Genomic DNA, 21,504 nt, shown 5'->3' on the forward strand with positions numbered 1-21,504 from the left:
CAGCAAAAAAAAAATCTTATTCTATATGTTATTGATCTGTCACAAACTAACACATAAACATGTAAACAGTAAGAGAACCATACACGGAACATATTCGGCATAGAAAACAAATTACAGAGTTGCAATTACATATATCAAAGTTTTTAACATGACCCTATATAACCCAACCACAACAAGGCATGAATAATGGGAGGAATGCTTAAAATCTGACCACACATCATGAGATGCCCCCTCCAACCTGCCTTACAGTCAACCCACTCACAAAGAATAGCATATGTGTGAGTGAATAAATGAATAGCAGCAGAGACTTTTCTGAAAGGACACCTTGTGACTGAGCTGTGGCAAAACAGGTTGGATTCACCCTGGGCACATACTCCTTTCCAATCCCGTCCTCTCCTGACAAGTCAACCACAGAGATGGGGAGCAGAAACCAACACCAGCACTTCTGTTAGGGGCTTTGACTCATGTGCCCCTATTGTGTGCTCAAATGCCCCTCGTACCTTCACATTCACAGCCTCCTCCCTTAGCTCGGTTGGCGACGGCGGCAGTGTAGGACCGGGCATCCAGGATCAGCAGCTTCTGAGGTGTCGCTGAACTCTCCACACTTGAGCACGCAGTCAGAGATGAATCTGCAAAAAGGACAGTTCAGTCTCCCATCTCCCGATCCATGTCCTAATTCTATACAATCTGCCCAGCAATATGGAATTCAGAAGAAAAATAAAAAAGCGGCCTCTGAGTGAACTTGAACAAAAGTACCACCCAATGATAACTAAGCAGCCTTTGCCTTCTTTGCAGTCATAATTCTCAGAAGCATTACATGATGCCATATCTAGAATACTATTTCTGGTTTGGGCCTTGTGAACAAGTGTTCAAGGAGGAGAAATTCAAGCAGTAATTGGGGATGGCAAACAGAGAGCAGCTTTCAGGGATAAAGTAATGAGGAAAGGGTATAACTGCACTCCACAAGTCTGTCAGAGGCATAACAAGAGATGACAATGAACTACACTCTTTAAACGAAAACTGTAGGCACAACCATTAATGGCGTTACACTGGCCATTAGCTGTTTTGGTAGGGAATCAGAGGTTGGCTTGCAGCCTTCTCTCTGTGCTCTCACAACACTCCCAATTGCAGTGTGTTCAAAGCAGAGCTGGGGGGGAAACGACTTATCAGCTCTCATGATTTGGTTTTTAGATGGCTAACTGGGATCATAATCTTGGAGTCTTTCTTTCCAGCTTCTGGCTGTAGCTGCCCTCCTAGAACCTTTCAGCAGAAAACCAGCTTGTGGCTTTATTTGCACAATTCCTATGTGGAACAGGGACTGGACTAAAGAGAATTCCGGGGCCACAATTTTAACCACACTTTTCAAGAAGACAATAGAAGTAAGGCCAGGCTCATGCTACCATGATCAAGGGACCAAACTCTGCCCAAGGGCGATACAGAATTTAAGCAGCAAAAGTTGAGAGAAGAGAGCATGCCTGCCTTACTTACCAAAACCAGCATCACAGGCCTCGTTCCCGTCGCTGAGCCCAGAGTGCGGGGTCCCCCCTGCCAGCCTCTGTCCAGGGTTCAAGGCACAGGCTTTGGCGATGGAGGTTACGAGGTACTCGTCATCAGCGTTGCGCCAGCCCCACCAGCTGATCTCTGGCTGACTGCAGCGCGCAATCACCGCCCCATTGCGCAAATGTCTGGAAGAAAAAACAAGGAAGCCCGCTAGTCCCAGAGCACATGGACCTGTCTCAAGAAGCCACAGCTTCTCAGTCAAATAATTAGGATATTTTTTTGGATTGGGGAGGTCAGGGAGAAGTAGCATTTCCCAGGATCCTGTGGAGGAATATGGAGCCTTATTCCATATTGCATGTATGAGCTAGTTGAGTTGGACTAGATGACCCTCAGAATCCCTTCCAATTCTACAATTATATGAGTGTTTGCAGCAACCTTCCACAATGCCGTGCCCTCCAGATGTTTTGGACTACAAATCCCATGATCCCTGTCCATTGCCTATGGTGGCTGGGGATGCTGGGAGTTGTAGGACAGAGGGACAGAGATCTGCAAAGCAACATGTGGAAAAGGTCCTCCCCGTTAGTTGAGTTATGAAAATGAAAAATTTATCAAGAAGGTAAGTTCTGAATCAAAAACCAGACTTTGTGCTGCAGATGAGGGTACACAGCCCTGAACTCACTCTCTTTCTGCAAAGGCTCTGTACATACAACACCAACTAAATAACAAATAAATTCCCATAGCAACTCTCATGAGGGTGAAAGAGGAGAGCACAAAATATGGTCTGAAGCTCAACATCAAAAAAACCAAGATCATGGCCACTGGTCCCATCACCTCCTGGCAAATAGAAGGGGAAGAAATGGAGGCGGTGAGAGATTTTACTTTCTTGGGCTCCTTGATCCCTGCAGATGGTGACAGCAGTCACGAAATTAAAAGACGCCTGCTTCTTGGGAGAAAAGCAATGACAAACCTAGACAGCATCTTAAAAAGCAGAGACATCACCTAGTTAAAGCTATGGTTTTCCCAGTAGTGATGTATGGAAGTGAGAGCTGGACTATAAAGAAGGCTGATCGCCGAAGAATTGATGCTTTTTAATTATGGTGCTGGAGGAAACTCTTGAGAGTCCCATGGACTGCAAGAAGATCAAACCTCTCCATTCTGAAGGAAATTAGCCCTGAGTGCTCACTGGAAGGACAGATCCTGAAGCTGAGGCTCCAATACTTTGGCCACCTCATGAGAAGAGAAGACTCCCTGGAAAAGACCCTGATGTTGGGAAAGATGAAGGGCACTAGGAGAAGGGGACGACAGAGGATGAGATGGTTGGACAGTGTTCCCGAAGCTACGAACATGAGTTTGACCAAACTGCGGGAGGCAGTGGAAGACAGGAGTGCCTGCCGTGCTCTGGTTCATGGGGTCACGAAGAGTCGGACACGACTAAACGACTAAACAACAACAACATAGCAACTCTAGAACCAAACCAGACAGCAACAAGGATGGTAAGGGTTAACACAGAATTGTAGATCAGGCCATGAGCCTACAGATCGTCTGGTCTACTTGGTCAGAGGGAGGACAGCCTATAACTAAAAACAGATGAATAATCTGATTTGAACAATCATTGGTTGGTAAGATGTAAGCAGGACCATGGTTTGCAGCCTTCAACCCACAGAATCTCAGTGATTCCCCTCAGCTGCCACTGGATTTGCAACCTTCTATAGTTGAAGCATTCTTTTTCATACCTATACACAACCGCTGGAATCCGCTTCCACGATCGAAAGGAAGCCACGTTCTCCAGCTCCTTGTCAGTGATCCAAACAGGAACCAGGAGTTTCTGCGGGTAGCTGGTGCACAACCTAAGAAAGAAAAGACACATGGAGCTGACCATGGGACAGGAGTGAAAGAAATGAGAGCAAATTCCAGACTTTATTTTTTTAAAAAACCTGCAAGGCCATGCATGTTTGGAGAGCCACTAAGAAGAACTTCTGAAATGTACAACAACAACAACAACAAACAAACAAACAACAACAACGGGCTCTTCAACTGGAAATAGAAGGGGAAGAAAAGGGATAGGCAATCTTAGGTGGTCACAAGTGGGGCAGGAGCAGGGGGCCTTTTTCAGCCCAAGGGCAGCACTTCGGACCTGGGGAAAGTCCAAAGGCTGCATGCCAGTGATGGGCGGAGCTTGAGGCAAAAGTGGGTGGTTCAAAGATGTGACTCTCACCTTTGTACAACAGGATGCATTCCAATCACACAAAAATGGAATTTTTGCGAGTTTCTACACACCACACACACGTACATACGTCCTCTCTCTATCCAAACAAGCAAGAGGCATTGTCTATGTTCCTATATTATTTGTTTCACGTTCCTATGTTCTAAAGCAGGGGTTCCCAAACTTTTTTGGACCACTGCCCCTTGGGTTCCATAAACTCATTCCCAATGTCCCACCCTAAAAGAAGCATTATTCAGAATAGCCGTTTGGAGGACCCACTATGGAAGATAATAGCACAATAAAATTCAAAGCAGTAACAATCTATTGTACATTTATTCAAAACCCAATTAAATAATTAATTCAACAAATCTGATGAACTTGATCCAGTGATGCCAGCTTTTCAAAGTTTGATAATCATATTCACCTCCAACACCACCACCCCAGGTAATCTCACCCTTTGGGAACCACTGTTCTAAAGGGATAAATGCCTAGCTAATGTAATGCCTAGTTTGGACTTCAGTAACAAGGTGGGTGAGGGGCTGCAGATTCTTTTTGCCTCTAAAGATGGTGAAGCCTTAATCGATGACTCACTTGTAGTTGTTATTGATGTCAGAAACCCTCCACACATTTTGCAAGTCAAAGCCCATGCGAGTCAGCTCCATTTCAAAGCGGTATTTCACGTGGTCTCCTGCAAAGGGAAAAGCAGTTTTTTAAAAGTCAACTCAAGCACCAAGTGCCCTCCAGAAGTTTCGGATTCCAGCTCCCACCATTCCCCGTCAAAACTCCCACATGATACTGCAAAAGATGGGAGCAGTCGTGCTGGCTGGGGCTGATGGGAGCTGTCATCTGAAATCTCTGGAGGGAAACCAGGTTAGCAAAGGCTGTCCAAGAGCACAGCTCTGTCTTAAATTGGTGAGGAGGGGTTAACGGGGCCCAGCATGGCGAGGCATGAAAAACAGCAGCTAGAGGTCCCTCTTAGATTTGCCTTAGAAGGTGTCCCTTTTGATCTCACCAGGGCGGCAGAGGTGGGAATGCTGGTCCTCCTCATCAGCACAAACCCCCAAGCACCAGGCATGGTAAGCAAATGCAAACAGGTCTTCCGGCCTGGTAGGGCGAGCGATGGCTCGGCTCAGCCTTTTCAGCCACTCCTGGCATTGCTTGAAAGTAGAAAAATGGCACCTGCAAGACATAAATGGGTACAGGCACACTTTGTAATGCTCAAGAAGAACAAGACAGACAAACTGAACTACAGGAATGAAAGGAGACATAAGCACCCACAATCTCTTTGATGTCTACTGCCTGTGGCCACTAGCTTAGATACTCAATAAAAACATTTAAAAACAAAAACTCTGTATAATGGGATGCTACATCTACTGGACCTGTGACATGTACCTAAGAACAGCAAGGTTTGAACTCCTTTTTCCTTTACCTCCCCCACTCCGTTAACCACTTTTGTTCCTAGTGTTGTTGCTTTTTAAAACATACATATAAATACAACTTTAAAAAACCACTTAAGAACACAAGAAGTGTCTGCTGAATCAGGCCAAAAGCCCATGTAGTTCAGCATGTTCTCACAGTGGCCGACCAGATGGCTGTAGGAAACCCTCAAACAGATTCCAAGCAGAAGAGCCCTCTCCCTTCCTGTGGTTTCCAGCAACTGGTATTCAAAAGCATTACTGCCTCTGACTGTGGAGGCAGAACATAGCCATTGTGGCTAGTAGCCATCATTAGCCCTCTCCTCCATAAATTTGCCTCATCCTCTTTTAAAGCCATCAGGGTTGATGGCCCCAAAGACAAATTTGTAGAGGAGAGGTCTTTACAAGGTGTTGTTAGCCAGGGCAGAAAACTGAACTTCCACTTATAGGGGAAGTCTACCTCTGAATTCCAGATGGGAGAAATAAAGGGGGGGCATTGCTGTCTTCACGAACAGCTTCTGGGCTCCTCCCCGTTGGAAAGAGAAAGCTGGACAAGATTAACCTTGGTCTAATTCACCTAGGTAATTCTTATGTTCTGGTGAGGGGACCTGGTTTACAGACCACACTACCAACACCATACGTTAGAGGAGTGGTGGGGAATCCCCTGCATTCAGCTCACAGCCAGATTTCAACTGTGCCTTTGGGGAGGGAAGAGGGTTTTGATGCTATGCAGCGTGCAGTGGCAACTCTGTCTATTACAAGTTCAAATCGTGGAAAGGCTCATAGCTCAGTTGTAGAGCATCTGCTTTGGGTGCAGATGGTCCTACGGTAGGTTCAATTACCAATGGCAGCTCCAGGTAGGACTGAGAACATCTCTGTCTGAAACCCTGGAGGGCTTCTGCCAGTCAGTTCAGATGTATACAATACTGAGCTAGATGGACCAAAGGTCTGGGCTTAGTGCAAGGCGGCTTTCTATGTTGGAAATGTCTTGGCAGACTCATTTGACCTTGCAAATATGCAAAAAGGAGTCCATGCTTTTTGCAACTGCAGGTGTGCAATTTCTGAGATGCAGCTGCATTCTGAAGTTTACAAAAACCGTAAGGCAGAGTTTGTAGTTCAACTGTGTGCATTGAAGTTATTTGCATTCTTCCAAGGGGATTTACTGAGTTTGCCTTTTTCAAAGCCAGGATAGATAAAGCGTATTGAAGAGCTTTTTCTATAATCTCTGTGTTAAAAAAGAGAGAGAGAGAGACTGATGAAGAAAAACGTGAAACATGAGTGGCATTGCTAAGAATTAAATACATGCAACTGTTTCCATGGGAAATAGGTTTGTGTGATGGTGTGCATTAATTTTTGTTTATTCAATAACATTAATATTCTGCCCTTTCTCGTAGATGATCTCAAGGCAGGTCACGACACAACAGACAGATGTGTCGGTCTGGCCTGACCCAATACTGGAATATATAACCTCAACAGGTTTCCAAAGGGAATGTGGCCCCTCGCCAGAAGGAGTTTCCGCCACCCCATCATTTAGGTTAGTCACCCCCCCCTGCTGTAACCCTAGGCAGGTAGCACCTACCTGACTACTTTGGAGTCCTTGCAGACAATGTGAAGCTGGAACATGTCCCGACTCTCCACACTTTCCATCATTCTCAAAGGCACCTAAAACAAAAGACGAGAAATGAGTGAATCAGTGCGAGGTGGTGTGGTGTAGTGGTTATGGAGTGTCAGACAAGAACCTTGGAGACCAGGGTTCAAATCCCTGCTCAGCCATGAAGTTCACTGGGTGACATTGGGCCAGTCACAGTCTAAACTACTTCACAGGGTTGCTGTGAGGATAAAAGGGGAAGGGAGAACTTTATGTACACCACCTTGAGCTCCTTGGGGGATACGTGGGATATACTGTAAATGTAATTAATAAATAAATTAACTAACTAACTAACTAACTAATGAGGCAGGCAAATGCCAGCCTCTGTGGGCAGAGACCTAACCAAACTTTACACATTTCTAATATCCCAGATTAAGACATGCCGAGTTCCAAAGGGATGTCACATTAAAGAGGCCCCACAACATTAACAACAACAACAACAACATCTGTATTATTCTAACACAGAGATTATCTGTATACCACCAGTTGCCTGCAAGTTTCATCCAGGTGGTCCAGAGGCATTCATATTGACTTTTAATTGCATTTCCATTGTTTCTTTTACTTCCTTATTGTGTTACGATTTGCAATGAATCCTTCAAGAAGGAATTCCACGCACCTCACCCACAAATGCCAGATTGGTAGTGATCTTTCTAAGGGTGTTTGTGCATGTATCTTCCTCCAGAGGGTATGGTTGTTCCCTCCCTTTGCTTGAGTCACCTGGGGCTGCTTGAAGAACAAACAGCACAGACTGAGTGGGTTGATCAGGAATGCAGGGGGACAGGGGAGCGAGGAGCATCCAAATAGGACCATTTTGGCAGCAGGGTTGGAAAGGAGAGAATAAAGGACTCTTTCAATGGTAAGGGGGGGAGCGACCTAATCGAAGACATCGCAGGCTCTGCCCAAACAGACAAGCAAACGTGTAGCCCCAGACGTACGTTGATTACAGAGTCTTTAAACTTGATATGGAGCCGGTAGTTGGAAATGGCAATGATGGCGTCACTCGCATGGCCCAAATATTCCACACCCTCTCCCTGTAGCACTGAAAATGGAACCTGGAAGGGGAAAGGAGGAGTGTTAAAACCTTCTGGCTGAAGTTCCAAGGAAGCCACCACCCACAGCATCACTTGAACAGGCGACTGAGAGAGAGAGAAAAATAATGACATCTCAGTCCATGAGGACTTCCACTTGGGAACAAGCTGGAAAGTTCTCAAGGTACTGGAGCAGTGCACTACAATCTGGTGAGATGGCGCCCCTGCTTCTTCAGGAAGGCTGAGAGAGACCCCCACAAGTCTACATTTGATACACTAGATGATTCTGTATATAAGGCAGCTTCTTTGTTTCTAATATGAACAGCCAACTAAAGTTACCTCCCAATTATCTCCCTGCTATGTTAAGATACATACAGTGGTACCTTAGGTTACAGACGCTTCAGTTTACAGACTCCGCTAACCCAGAAATAGTACCTTGGGTTTTGCTTTAGGATGAGAACAGAAATCGCACAGCGGCGCAACAGCCCCATTAGCTAAAGTGGTACCTCAGGTTAAGAACAGTTTCAGGTTAAGAACGGGCCTCCAGAACAAATTAAGTTCTTAACCCGAGGTACCACTGTACTTCACAAATACCATACAACCACATTTTAAGAGTTTTCGCCCACCCCCCATCCATAGCTGTCAACCCCCGGATTTGAAGATAAGGAATCCTATGGGGCTGTCAGCTCCCGGATATGAAAGTAAGGGTGCTGAATAAAGGAATTTCCCGCAGAAAAAGGGAAAGTTGACAGCACTTTGCCCCCATCAAGGGTGTGGGAAGAGATGATCCTCTGAGCTGTTGGTCTGCACTGCATTTGAACTGAACTGCTAAATTGTGTTTGTTTCCTCCTAAAAATATCAAGGGGTTTCTTCCCATGCTTAAATATAGATCTCCCCCTTTCCTCTTTTTTATTTTCTGCTGATTAACTGGGAAGCTTAACACTCGAAGGCTGGTGTGAAATTGTGCAGGGGATGTGAAATTCTCACAGGACTGTGGAAATCAGAGGGGGAGGGTTTGGAGTGCAATTTAGCTGGCAGCATTAAAAAAGGGACACCTCACTGCCTCACTCTGGCCTTTTAAGTTCTGGGCTTCAACAAGGAACAAGAAAGCATTCAGAGCTGGCTGGCTGCATCTTTGAAACACCGCTGAGATTTTATGAAATGTGATTTTATTCCCTGGGGGAAGGAGAATATGAAATCGTGCAGCAGGATGCCCAGGCTGTCTCCCCACCCCCACCCCCATTACAACTCTGTGGCAACACTGACACAGCAAAATTGAACAAGGCTCAAAGGCACATCGGCACATCACAGGAAACAAATCACAGGGCATACTCTCAAAAGCCTCCTCCTGAAATTTGTTCTCACTGCCCCCATGCATAACCATGATAAAATACAGTATATATATGAGCACACAGAAGACAGGGAGCCCCAATTCCATATGCAGCATCCTTCTATTTTACTTGGTTATTTGAATTTAATATTCTAAGATCTATAGTCTCTGTGTGTCAATGCACACAATTTAAAAATCAAGGCAAAGAAAAATATATGCTAAAAATTCAGTCCCATATTCGGAAGTGTAATCCTCCCATGCCAATAGCTGGCCCAAACAATAAATTATTACAGTCCTCCTCACAAGTATTTGGGTGGAAAGGAGGCGGCATCAGAGGGGAGCCACGGAAAATTCCTCTCTGTGTGGGCTCTGTTTCCCTAAGGTCACTTCACAGGATATTTAGCAATCACTGCCCCCCCCCACATCCTTTTTAATCTAATATATAATAAATGTGTTCAGCAGTGGTATTTTTGGGATTTTGCTTAGTTCTGCATCGAGTTCACCAGACAAGATCTTGTTCATATGACATTCCAATTACATTGCCCAATTACATGGCCCATGTTGAAATTCGGGTGCAATCACATTCTCTATTTATTCGCCTCTTCTATTGTGGAGGCTCCCTTCTCTACAGTCTATAAATGTCTAGGGAACTTGGACAGTGAATTAACAGCCTCCTAGAACCATGAAATTGTAGAGTTGGAAGGGACCACAAGGAACATTAAGTGCAACACCCTGCAATGCAGGAAAATTTTGCCCAATGTGGTGCTCGCACCCACAACCCTGAGATTGCGAGAGTCTCATATCTACTGACTGAACTATCCCAGGTCGATGTAGAAATTTCTCAAGCGCCTTTGACAAAAGGAAACCAAGGCTTGGTTGGCCCTTTGAAAGTCATGCACAGAAAACTGTACAACTATTTAAAGAAGTGACAAGACATGTCTGGGGTCAATGCTAGTCTAGCCCAGTAGCTGTTTTCTTCAGCTTTGAACACTCACAAAGATCTCTGTAACCCAAAAGATTGAGCCCTTGATAATGTAAAAGCTTTTATTGTTGTTTAGTTCTGACCTCTGTTGCTACATATTTCTCATTCTGGGAGCCCAATGTGACTTTTACTGTGACAATAGCTATACAGTAATGTAATAATAAAGTCCATCCCAGCCTGACAGCTTAGGTAGGGGAGGTAGTTGTGTTCTTGGCTATCAGCAGCTGATAGACAGATTTGCAACATTTAAAGAGATTCTGCTTCTGGCTGTTCACTGTCCCAGTTCATTGCCATGAGTGGCTTAGACTGGCACATTAAAAAATAAAAACTCAGGGTCATTAAGGACATTTTGAATTTTCAGTTTCTTTCCCACTACTGCATTTCTTTTCTTTTCTATTTCCTGGTCACAAGTCTCCAGAAGACTGCACATTCCAGCAGATTGTATGTGCTACTCTGACTGTCCCCGTTCCCTCCCTTGAAAAGCAGAAGAAATATGGTGCAGCTCTAGAAGGGACAGAGAACTAGTTCTGAGGAGCAGGGGAAAGGACCAGGACTCACAGAGGTCTGAATGACTCCAGAGCATAGCTGGCAAGCTCTCCCTTTTTTAAAGGGAAATTCCCTTATGCTGAATAGGCTTCCTCACGAGAAAAGGGAAAACTTGACAGCTATGCTCCAGAGTGATAACAGTGTGTCCTTGCAGCAGCAGCTGTGACACAGCTTTGCACTCAGGCTGCAGGAAACATTCACTTCCAGGAGTCTGGAGGGAGATTTATTACACACCCGCAGTCCTCTCCCCCCTGCCCGGCCATAAGGAATCGCATCAAGCACCATCCAGCCTGCCAGAGTCCCCCAGGTAGCTTACCTGTAAAGAATCTTCTTCCTTGATCAGCTCTTTGTGGGGGAACAAGTCCTTGGCCTGGATGTATTCCAGACTGGGAGGGCCTTCTTCACCCTGGATGCCAAACACAAGAGCAAACGCTCAGAGGGGCACAGCACATTTGACCAAAACGCCACGGGATGCACATCCCAAACACAGCACAGATACACTGCTTGCACACCTCCTGCTACACCGTCACACTTTGCCCCTCCCCCGCAACCCCCCCCCCCCCGGGAAAACAATATTTCTTTTGCCTACATACAGCATGTAACTTTGCAAGAACACAAAACGACACAGATGATGAGCCAAAGAAGAGGACAGGCAGGGTCCATACTGTGGGGAGGCTTATAATAAGGACACACTGATACTGAACCATCTGCTATAGTCCAGGAATCAGAATATATAGGAATAACCCCTTCTGCTGCCCCCAATTCTGCCCAGTGCTAATTTGTTTATTTATTTTTTACTTAGTAGATTTATGCAGTACCAGATTTTTAAAACATCCATTAATATTCTCTAAAATGTATCCTAAAATATGGTATAGAATAAAACATAATCAGTTTGGGGGCAAACAGCTGACAATATAAGCACTCACAATCCAGTTACCAACCACTACAAATCAGAGTAATACCCTTTGCCGCCTTGCCCAGGAATAGGCTGCTCAGCACAAAAATTCCAAAAATGTACAAGAGGTTTTAACAGCAGCAATGGGGAGGAAACAATCCCAATTCCTTTGTATGGAAGCACTGTCCTTGCTTTCCATCACAAGCCAGCATGTGTTCCCCAAGATATGGACCAGATCTACAATCCCACCTCCCAAACTAAGCACACCCCTGTTTTAAAACCAAGCAGGGAGATGTCTCTCTTAAAAATAAGACCTCTCCTGATTTCCCTCTGAAGTCTGGACAGCTTCTGTTCAACTCCCAGGCTCATCTCAGTATCCCAGAATTCTTAGAATCATATTCTGCGTGCAGTCTCTAAAAATTCTCCAGCCCCATCTTCACTAAATCAGTTTGAAAGTGGCCCATCATGGCTCCCCCAACCAGGGACTCTGGGACAAAGTTATGTTCAGATGCTGAGGATTGTCTGAAAACAATCACGAGTTATAAGGGGGGGAAAGCTAGGTCAAAGAAGTCCAGTATTCTGTCTCTCTCTTCCCCCCCCCCCCCCACAATTCAGTGGCCAGCAAGACACTTTGGGGGAGGCCATAAACAGTGCACAAAGGCAAGGGTCCCCTGCAAATGGAATCCTGCAGCAGAATGCCTCTGAACATGGAGGCTCCACAAAGCCACTGTGATCAACAGAAACACAATAGCCCCAGACACTCAGTGCAGAGCAATGATCATTAAACAGCTTAGAAGTCATAATAATTCATTAAGCAATATATAAATCATGTCAAATAAATAAATGAAATAAAGCCTGTTGTGTGGTTAAGCCTTTTTCAAAGTATCTGCCCATAAATTATCTGCACAAAAGAAATAGGGAATATTGTTCAGCATTTTCTGAACAATAAATAATTTTTTCAGTGTCTCTTGAGAAAAGGGACCCCTCTTCTATTTCAACCCCATTTTTTACACAAAGGATGCCCATGTCTTTAAGTGTCAGGAACTACCAGAAGAGGAAAATATTTCAAATTCCTAGGAACCAGCATAAATTCTTGCAAGAAATTAAGAAACGGGGCAGAGCAGGCTTTCCAGTCCTGGGATTAGCTTACTTTTTTAACACTAGAAATAACCTTGTTAATTGCAGTATGACTCCCCTTTCACACCATACACTTAAAGCACCCTTATACCCCTTTAACAGTCATGGCTTCCCACCAAAGAAGCCTGGGAACTGTAGTTTGTTAAGGGTGCTGAAAGTTGTCACAGAGCTACAATTCCCAGCCATTATGATGTGACCAGTCGTAAAAGTTAATTTTCACTCTGAAAGGCCAGATAGAAATGGAGGGTATTCCCCCCCTTTCCCCCCATCTGATCTTTTCCTGATTGTGTTCTGTTCCCTCATCTCAACTGGAAGCATAGGAAGAATATGAAGAAAGCAGGAGGGTGATCAAACTTCTTCCCCAGAAACCAATAAACCAAGGCATCTTACACAGTTGCACGTAGCTAAGCTATGAAATTTGCTCCCACGTGATGTGGTCATAGCCACCAACTTTGATGGCTTTAAAAGGGAGATTACACAAATTCATGGTGGATAAGGCTGTCAAGGCTACTCGCCATGATGGCTGTGTTCTGCTGTCACTGTCTGAGTTGGTAGACCTCTGAATGCCAGTTGCTGAGGAACATGAGTAGAGATAGCACTGCTGGTGGGCTTCACAATGGGGCATCTTGTTGGCCACTGTGAGAACAGGATGCTGGACTAGATTGACCCCCTCTGGCCTGCCCTCTGGCCTGATCCCAGCAGCCAGGTTTTTCTTATATTATCTCATGACCTGGGTCTGGCTGGTGCATGTACACATCACAGTTTCAAAGCTTGGACTGGGGGGGGGGGGTCATGGACTCTGTAGCGAGTTTTCTATGCTGACTAGACCTAGCACTGAACCTATTAAAATGTTGGGAAGGGTCCAGAGCTCAGAGGCAGAGCATGCACTTTGCATTTGGGAGGTCTCGGGTTCTAGGGCCATTTTACAGATATAAGGCAGCAGGGCCGGGATGAATCTCTACTAAGGACTCTGGGGAGCCACTGATAGTCAGAGAAGGCATACTGGCCCAGATCAGGTTCCCCCAACCTGGTGCTCTCCAGAAGCTGTTAGACTACAATTCCCATTGGCCCCAGGCCCCCAGCTAGAATGATGAAGGTTGGTTGGGGCAGATGGGATTTGTAGTCCAAAACTGCAAGTCAGGAAAAGCTGAAATTGTGGACCACTAACCTGACTCTGCATATAGCAGCTTTCTGTGTTCATGGGAGCATTTTCAGCCTGATGTATATCAGGATGGTCTGGCACATAAAGGCAGCTGTCATATGTTCACATGTTTCAATATTATTGGTCAAATCTAGAATCCACCCACCTCATAGCTGCCAAGTTCTCCCTTTTTTAAAGGGAAATTCCCTTATGCTGAATAGGCTTCCTCGTGAGAAAGGGGAAAACTTGGCAGCTATGACCCACCTACAGTAATACTCGAGAAGACTGCAGTGAAACTAGTTTTAATTAAAATGAGATAAGCTTTTTAATGATGTGAAAGCCTTGTGAAGTTGAAGCATTTCTCCCACCCACCCAAAAATGTTTTGGCCCCATGACAAAAACCCATTTTAAGCTCAGGAGATATTGATTCTGGATGCCCCAACATCTGATCCAATTAGATTTACCTATTCTTGATCTACCAAATGACTGTGGTCTGCCTTCAGACACTGACAAAGACCAGAATTTCTAGGATGCATTAAAACAATTTCTTCTCTTGAAAAATGACATCATCCCTCATTGAAAATTCAGCACTGAGACATTCAAGTTCAGCAGGTTCTTCTAAATATACCAAACTAGGTTTTTTGCTTGCTTTCAAACTTCACAATATGAGCTGTTTCACCTGTTATCAAGCACACATTTTATCTTCCCCCATGAAGGTGGTGGTGACTGGGCGGGAGGGGGGAGAGATGTTTAATAGGACAAGGAGAAAAATATTTTAGGGAAGCTAGCTAACAGTTTCTTCAGAGACTGGTATCTGCAAGGCAACTTCAATCAGGGGCCGAGCATTCCTTGTTTCCCAGAGAGATACTGTTCTTCAAATTAGATACCTGGAAAATGACTTCTTCTTTTTTTGCTATTCTAAAAAAAGAAAGGGCTGTGTATGTAGCCCATAATAAATATAGGCCAAGATGGAGCTATTACAGTCTTGAGGCTGAGGAGCCAGTCTCTGAAGTTCCCCCCAAGTTCTGAACGCAGCTTTTAACGAGGTAGGAACTTGTTTATTTCTTACATGAATATCCCACCTTTTCTTCCAAGGAGCTTAAGACGGTGTACATGGTTCTCCCTCTCCTCATATAATCCCTATAACACATCTGTGCAGTAGGTTAGGCTGATAGGCAGTGACTGGCCAAAGCCACCCAGTAAGAGCTTCATGGCCAAGTGGCAATTCGAATCCTGCTCTTCCAGGTCAGAGTCCAGCACTCTAAACTGCACCTCATTGGTGCTCAAAGAGCGCGGGTGCTCCCTGATGACAGCAGGGAATTCCAAGGGTGGGTTGGGGTGGCGAGTGTATCATTCCCACCCCCCCACGCACCTTTCTTGTGTCAGCTTAAGGTGGGGAGCGAGCAGAGAGTGTTGCTGCTACCTATAAATAAAAGCTTGTGTATTTGGCAGATGGGGCTGGTTGTCTCTGCTGCATTTCAGCTCCGCTAGTAGTTATTACAGGCCCCATCTATTTATTGTTTTGGTTTATATTGACATTTAAGGATAACCTATCTAGACTAAACAACAACAAAATCTATCTTTAACTGTGATTTCTGCATTTCAGGGGGTTAGACTAGATGGCCCTTCCAACTCTACAATTCTATGACTCCATGTTTTCTGCTGCGCTAAAATGTGGAACTTTTATTTTATCTTATTTGTGTGTTTTTTTCAGATGCTGTAAACCCCTCAGAAGCTTCCTTAAAGTACAAAGCAGTATAAAATTACCTAAATAAATAAGGAAATATTGTTTCTGAGTCAGAATAATTTTTTCCACAACCAAGCATCAAACAATCCTTGGCGCCATTCATGGTCATTGTGCACACATGAGCCAGAAGAAGACAGAGGGTGCCTGTCATGTACCATGTACCTGTGGACGTGTTCAATGGGGCAGCACACCATTTGGAGAGGATGCCTAGTTATGAAATTCATGCATAAGTCATTCCATGATAGCAGAGGGAAGGTGGTCTAGGCACCCATATTTGACCAGGCAAGCAATCTTGGTTCCAGTGGCGGGTAGCGCTTTGACCTGACTATAACAGCAAAATCTGAACATGGGTAGTAATATCAATGGGAATTCAGCTTATCCCCACAAATTAAGGAATCTGGGATCCAAAATGAAATCAGGCTCCCTCTGTGACATACAACTTTATAGACAGGCTTATAAAAATTAATCCACTGGCACAAACCACTGAATGGCTTTGAAAAAAAGTGGCCTCAACATTTGCTTGTCAGTGCTAAGTGCAAAGTGCAATGTACGGAACAGCAAACATTGGCTGCTCCCATAAACCATACAGCCAGCGCTGTGTAGTGGTTAGTGTATTGAACTAGGACTTGGGAGAGACCAGGGCTCAAATCACCACTTGGCAAGAAAGTCCACTGGGCATCTCAGCCTAACCTACCTCACAGGGTTGTTTGGGGATTAAATGAGGAGGGAGAATGTACACCACCTTGAGCAACTTGGAGAAAAGAGTGGGATATAAAGCAATACGTGCAATTGCACACACACACCCCAGCTTGCCCTTCCCCTATCCCTAAGAATTAGCACTGGGATGACCCTCATCCCTGCTTGTCTGCACGCACACACACCAATGTCCACCACAGGATGGATAGTGCTAGGCGACTGCCAACTATAGGTACATGTGCACGTGCACTCTCACAACATGGGTCATGTATATACCATCCTTCACCACCTCTTCTGAGAAGCTTTTGGTACAAACCCTTATTCTGCTCCCTAACACTGCCTTCACTAACCTAGTGTCCTCCAGTTGTTTTGAAATACAACTCATGGGAGTGCCTACATCCAACAGCTGTGCTGGCAGGGGCCAATGGGAGTTGTAGCCCTGTATATCTGGAGGGCACCAAGTTGGGGAAAGGCTGCCTTAAAGTCCAAGCACACTTTGCTGATTTTGCTCACCTTCTCCCCATTATCCTTTCCCAAAGGCTGGAAATCATCTGTTATATTGAGAGCCTGCCTTTCTTCAATCACAGAACTCAAGGCAGTGCACAGAGGAAGAAAGGAATAGTAGAGCATCTGCCTTGCATGCAGAAGGTCCCACATTCAATCCCCAGCATCTGAAGATAGGATTAGTAGAGACTCCCGCCTGAAACTCTGGAGAGCTGCTGTCAGGCGGTATAGACAGCAGTGAACTAGATGGACCAATGGTCTGATAATACAGCTTCCTATGCTCCTAGGCACCCCAGGTAGTCTCCCATCCAGGCCCTGATCCACACCAATATGTGCCTTCATGGACCATGTCCTGGGAAATTTAGGCTGCAAACTTCTCAGGGGAAGGAAATGCCTCCTCCTCTCTCCCCTCCCCCATGTTGCTCTGTGAACTATTTTCATAATAATGCCAAGAGGCACATTGTGATTCACCTAATTCTGCACAGGCCCCCCTGTCTGCAAGCACTTGACCTACTGGACTAACCTGTTACATGTTTGCACACCTAACAGCCCTCCCCATATATACTCCCCATATATAGCATCTAGATCAAGGGAAGTAATAGTACCACTGTATTCTGCTCTGGTCAGACCTCACCTGGAGTACTGTGTCCAGTTCTGGGCACCACAGTTCAAGAAGGATACTGACAAGCTGGAATGTGTCCAGAAGAGGGCAACCAAAATGGTCAAAGGCCTGGAAACGATGCCTTATGAGGAACGGCTTAGAGAGCTGGGTATGTTTACCCTGGAGAAGAGAAGGTTAAGGGGTGATATGATAGCCATGTTCAAATATATAAAAGGATGTCATATAGAGGAGGGAGAAAGATTGTTTTCTGCTGCTCCAGAGAAGCGGACACGGAGCAATGGATTCAAACTACAAGAAAGAAAATTCCACCTAAACATTAGGAAGAACTTCCTGACAGTAAGAGCTGTTCGGCAGTGGAATTTGCTGCCAAGGAGTGTGGTGGAGTCTCCTTCTTTGGAGGTCTTTAAGCAGAGGCTTGACAGCCATGTGTCAGGAATGCTTTGATGGTGTTTCCTGCTTGGCAGGGGGTTGGACTGGATGGCCCTTGTGGTCTCTTCCAACTCTATGATTCTATGATTCTATGATTCTATGATATACACACACACCTGCAAGCTACAGGCATCTGTGTGTGTGAGATAACAAAGCATCTTTCAGTCAGGACAACAACATGTAAAACTGCACAACATAGGAGCCAACTCCTAGGGGTCGCGGGGGCTTCAGTACCAACAATAAAATATTTAAGGGGGGCCGGGTCACCACAAAGTTGATGGGCACTCCCATTCAAATGGTGTGTGTGCACTACATCATGTGATCAATTACACAGGGTGGGGCTTGCCTCGGCCCCTACAATATCTCACTCAAGTTGGCACCCCTGCTGTACAACTTGTACTGCATGATACTACAAGGGGATAACTGGCTTCTGAGCCACCATACACACCCACCCCCCTGGGGCTGGCTCCACATTCTACTCTTCTCGGGGACAATCTGTCCAAGTGACATTCTATCAGAGCTCCTCAAGGCCTTATCCTCCTTCAAGAGACAGCAGGCTGGAGGATGCACTCAGGAAGCCGGGAGGGGGGTTACCATGCCGCCATGCTGAGTAACTGCATTTGGAGCTGCAGCCAGCTGCTGCTCATGAAGGATGGGGAGTGGGAATCTCTTTCAGAGGACAGCAGAAGATGGGCGTGAAGCAGGCCGCCTTCTCATTTCCCCTCTGCAACCAAGCAGCAGTCAGTGTGAGCCTCTCCTGGTATCAATCAACACGAAGAGGGGGATTCTAAGGGGAAGACCGGTGTCTCAGCAAGCCAGGCCCCCTCACCAGCCACCATGTGGCTATGACCTAGAGAGAAGTACAAAGCAAGAGGACCCACAGCCACAAGAGAGAGAGATTTCGCAGGGCAGGAAATCAAACTTCTGCCTGCATCTTTGACTCCTATTGCTTTGCTCAGCGGGAGGCAGGGGGGTGTCTATACAACCATTTTTCAACCCCAGTTGGAAGGGTGACCTCTAACCTCCAGCTGAGGATGAGGTAAATGCTATGGGGGGGGGGACAGGGAGCCCACCAGATCAAGGTGAGAGTGAAGAATTGGAGATGGGATAGCAGAGCCACTCCCCAAGTACTAGGCTGAGAGAGAGCTGTACGGAAAGGCCAGACACCTTCGACAGGCAGTTCACAAGATGCTCCATTTCCAGACACCTCCTACCCCTCCCGTCTGCCCCCCCCAACAATATCAGACATGAAGAGAAAAATCCAGACTGACAAGCAACCTTGCAGGTAGGCAGACAGAACAGAGAATAAAAGGGGTAGGGGGAGGGAAAGAGACCCACTTACAAAGCAGTTGAGCATGGAGCATGAGACACGGCCCGGTAGAGTCATGGTCGCTTCCCGGGGAGGTCGCCGGCTCGGGGGCAGGCAAGTGGCATCGCTTCCCCCTGCCCCCTAACGACTCAGGCAGGCGGGCAGGTGCACCAAAACATGCAAAGGGCTAGAGCATCTCTGCCGCTGCCGCCACCAGAGCAGGTGCGCGCTGGCTGCTTCAGTGGCTGCTGACAATGGAGGGGAGGGGAGGAGGAGGAGGAGGAGGAGGAGGAGGAGGAGGAGGAGGAGGAGGGAGAGAGACTCCACCTCTCTCTGATAGAAGCCAAAGGAGGCTCTGCCATGCCAGGGGACTCCCTGACAGCCAAGCACAGAAAATGGAGTCCCTTACAGCAGGGTTCTGGGCTCCGCAACCCTTGCCCGCCCCCTTTGTCCTGGGACTACAGGGGCGGAAAGGAAAGAGGCCAAGAGGCATGTGCTGGAATGCACAGGGAACAATAGCAGCAGCAGCAGTGGCAGCTTGGCTTTGTGTGTTCCGGCAGGAGAAAGACCCGGCCAGGATTCCACTCGGAGCTCACGTCCATGCAGAAAAGGGGCATGCCGCTGCCGTGCCTGCCAGCTCTGCTGCACGGCTACACGGGGCCTGCAGTCTCCTCTGGCTAGGATCCAAAAACTACATGGTTGACATCTCAGGAAGACGCACACCCCGCAATAACGCACAACAACACAAGGGACTCAGGCCAAAGCGAGGCAAGGAGGGAGTGTGCCTAGACCTCGCTCTGGCCCCAAAGGAGCTGCCCCCTTCAGCACCCAAGGGAGGCTGGGCAACAAAGTCAGCTCTAAATGGGTGGAGGAATTCCCCAGGGATCACTGCATTGATTGCATGAGAAGAGGGGTTCTCTGGACAGATGGTGGAAGCTGAGGGGACAGCTGCCCAAGCCCCACCTCTTATTATGCAAGGCTACAAGGGGAGTCTTATTTTGTTACAAGTTAGGGGGGAAGCAGTAGCTTTTGCGGGAGTGAGAGCACAAGAGAGAGAACAAGTGGGGTATAGAGGTTCGAGTGTTGGATTAGGACCTGGGAGATCAGGGTTCAAATTCCCACTCAGCGATGAAGCTCAATGGGGGTGACCTGCCACTCAGCCTAACCAACCTCACAGGGTTGTTATGGGGATTAAATGGGGAGGGGGAGAATCAAGTAAGTCACCCTGAGCTCCATGGAGAAAACGGTAGGATAAAAATACAATGATAAATTAAACAAACAAATAATTGCTCCCTTAATCTATTGAACCTTGCCGGGGGGGGGGGTGATTTCTGGACTAACAAAGCCACATTCTCTGAGAGGGTGACAAACCACCTTAAGCTCCTCAGTCAGGTGCTCAGGAGTAGATGTCCCTACCATTTCTGGAGAACAGCATGCTACCATCCTCTTCTTAAATTTATTGGGACCATGAGCCCTCAGCACACACTGTCAGCAATCAAGTAGGTTATAACTACAAAACATCTAAAAATAACCCAAATAAAGAAAAAAAGCCAGGCAAAATATAACACTTTTTAAACCCCACCTATTCAAAGATGGGACCCAGGTGGCGCTGTGGTTAAACCACTGAGCCTAGGGCTTGCTGACCACAAGGTCGGCGGTTCGAATCCCTGTGACGGGGTGAGCTCCCGTTGCTTGGTCCCAGCTCCTGCCAACCTAGCAGTTCGAAAGCACGTCAAAATGCAAGTAGATAAATAGGAACCGCTACAGCAGGAAGGTAAACGGCGTTTCCATGTGCTGCTCTGGTTTGCCAGAAGTGGCTTTGTCATGCTGCCACATTACCTGGAAGCTGTACGCCGGCTCCCTCGGCCAATAATGCGAGATGAGCGTGCAACCCCAGAGTCGGTCACGACTGGACCTAATGGTCAGGGGTCCCTTTACCTTTACCTATTCAAAGATTAACTCTGTCCAAACTGAAAAGCACCACAATTATTCTGCATGGGGCAATCTGGGGGACAGGGATTCTATTGCAGCCTACCTTAACGGCAATCAGTTAAATGCTGAATAATGGTAGAACTTGGGCAGAAGATCAAGATGTTGCTAAGCAGCCTGAGTCTTCCGCTGGCATAACTATAGGACTATGTTGCTCCTGCCTTGTTATTTCCTCTCGAGGTCTCATGCTAGATCAGGCATTGCTTGCTTGGGAAGTAGGGTCCTGCTTAAGCATGAAGCAACACAAGCCCAGTGCTGAGGAAGTAGGGTCCTGCTTAAGCATGAAGCAATGCAAGCTGGGTGCTGAGGAGAAATCTAGGTGTTATGCAACAATCCTATTCGCAGCTCTCTGCTTGCCTCTTTCAAGGTGGGAGTGGGGCATA

The 21,504-nt window shown here is 46.4% G+C and overlaps 1 protein-coding gene across 5 annotated transcripts in view; it reads right to left on the reverse strand.

Annotated features, from left to right (window-relative positions):
* MTMR4 (myotubularin related protein 4) overlaps positions 1 to 21,504 on the reverse strand; it is a 50,644-nt gene that overhangs the window by 13,573 nt on the left and 15,567 nt on the right. For 4 of the 5 annotated variants that reach the window (XM_035139125.3, XM_088657998.1, XM_088657996.1 and 1 more), the window contains 8 exons: positions 10,969 to 11,058; positions 7,702 to 7,818; positions 6,698 to 6,780; positions 4,716 to 4,882; positions 4,295 to 4,391; positions 3,234 to 3,347; positions 1,489 to 1,685; positions 501 to 629 (listed from right to left, as the gene is read on the reverse strand). In XM_035139125.3, the coding sequence (XP_034995016.3) occupies positions 501 to 629; positions 1,489 to 1,685; positions 3,234 to 3,347; positions 4,295 to 4,391; positions 4,716 to 4,882; positions 6,698 to 6,780; positions 7,702 to 7,818; positions 10,969 to 11,058 (994 nt within the window). Of the gene's footprint in view, positions 1 to 500; positions 630 to 1,488; positions 1,686 to 3,233; positions 3,348 to 4,294; positions 4,392 to 4,715; positions 4,883 to 6,697; positions 6,781 to 7,701; positions 7,819 to 10,968; positions 11,059 to 19,165; positions 19,389 to 21,504 lie in introns of those variants that run through there. The other variant, XM_088657997.1, reaches the window with a different exon arrangement.

The sequence above is a fragment of the Zootoca vivipara genome, chromosome 14 (assembly GCF_965207765.1).
Source record: "Zootoca vivipara chromosome 14, rZooViv2.hap1.1, whole genome shotgun sequence".
NCBI lineage: Eukaryota > Metazoa > Chordata > Lepidosauria > Squamata > Lacertidae > Zootoca > Zootoca vivipara.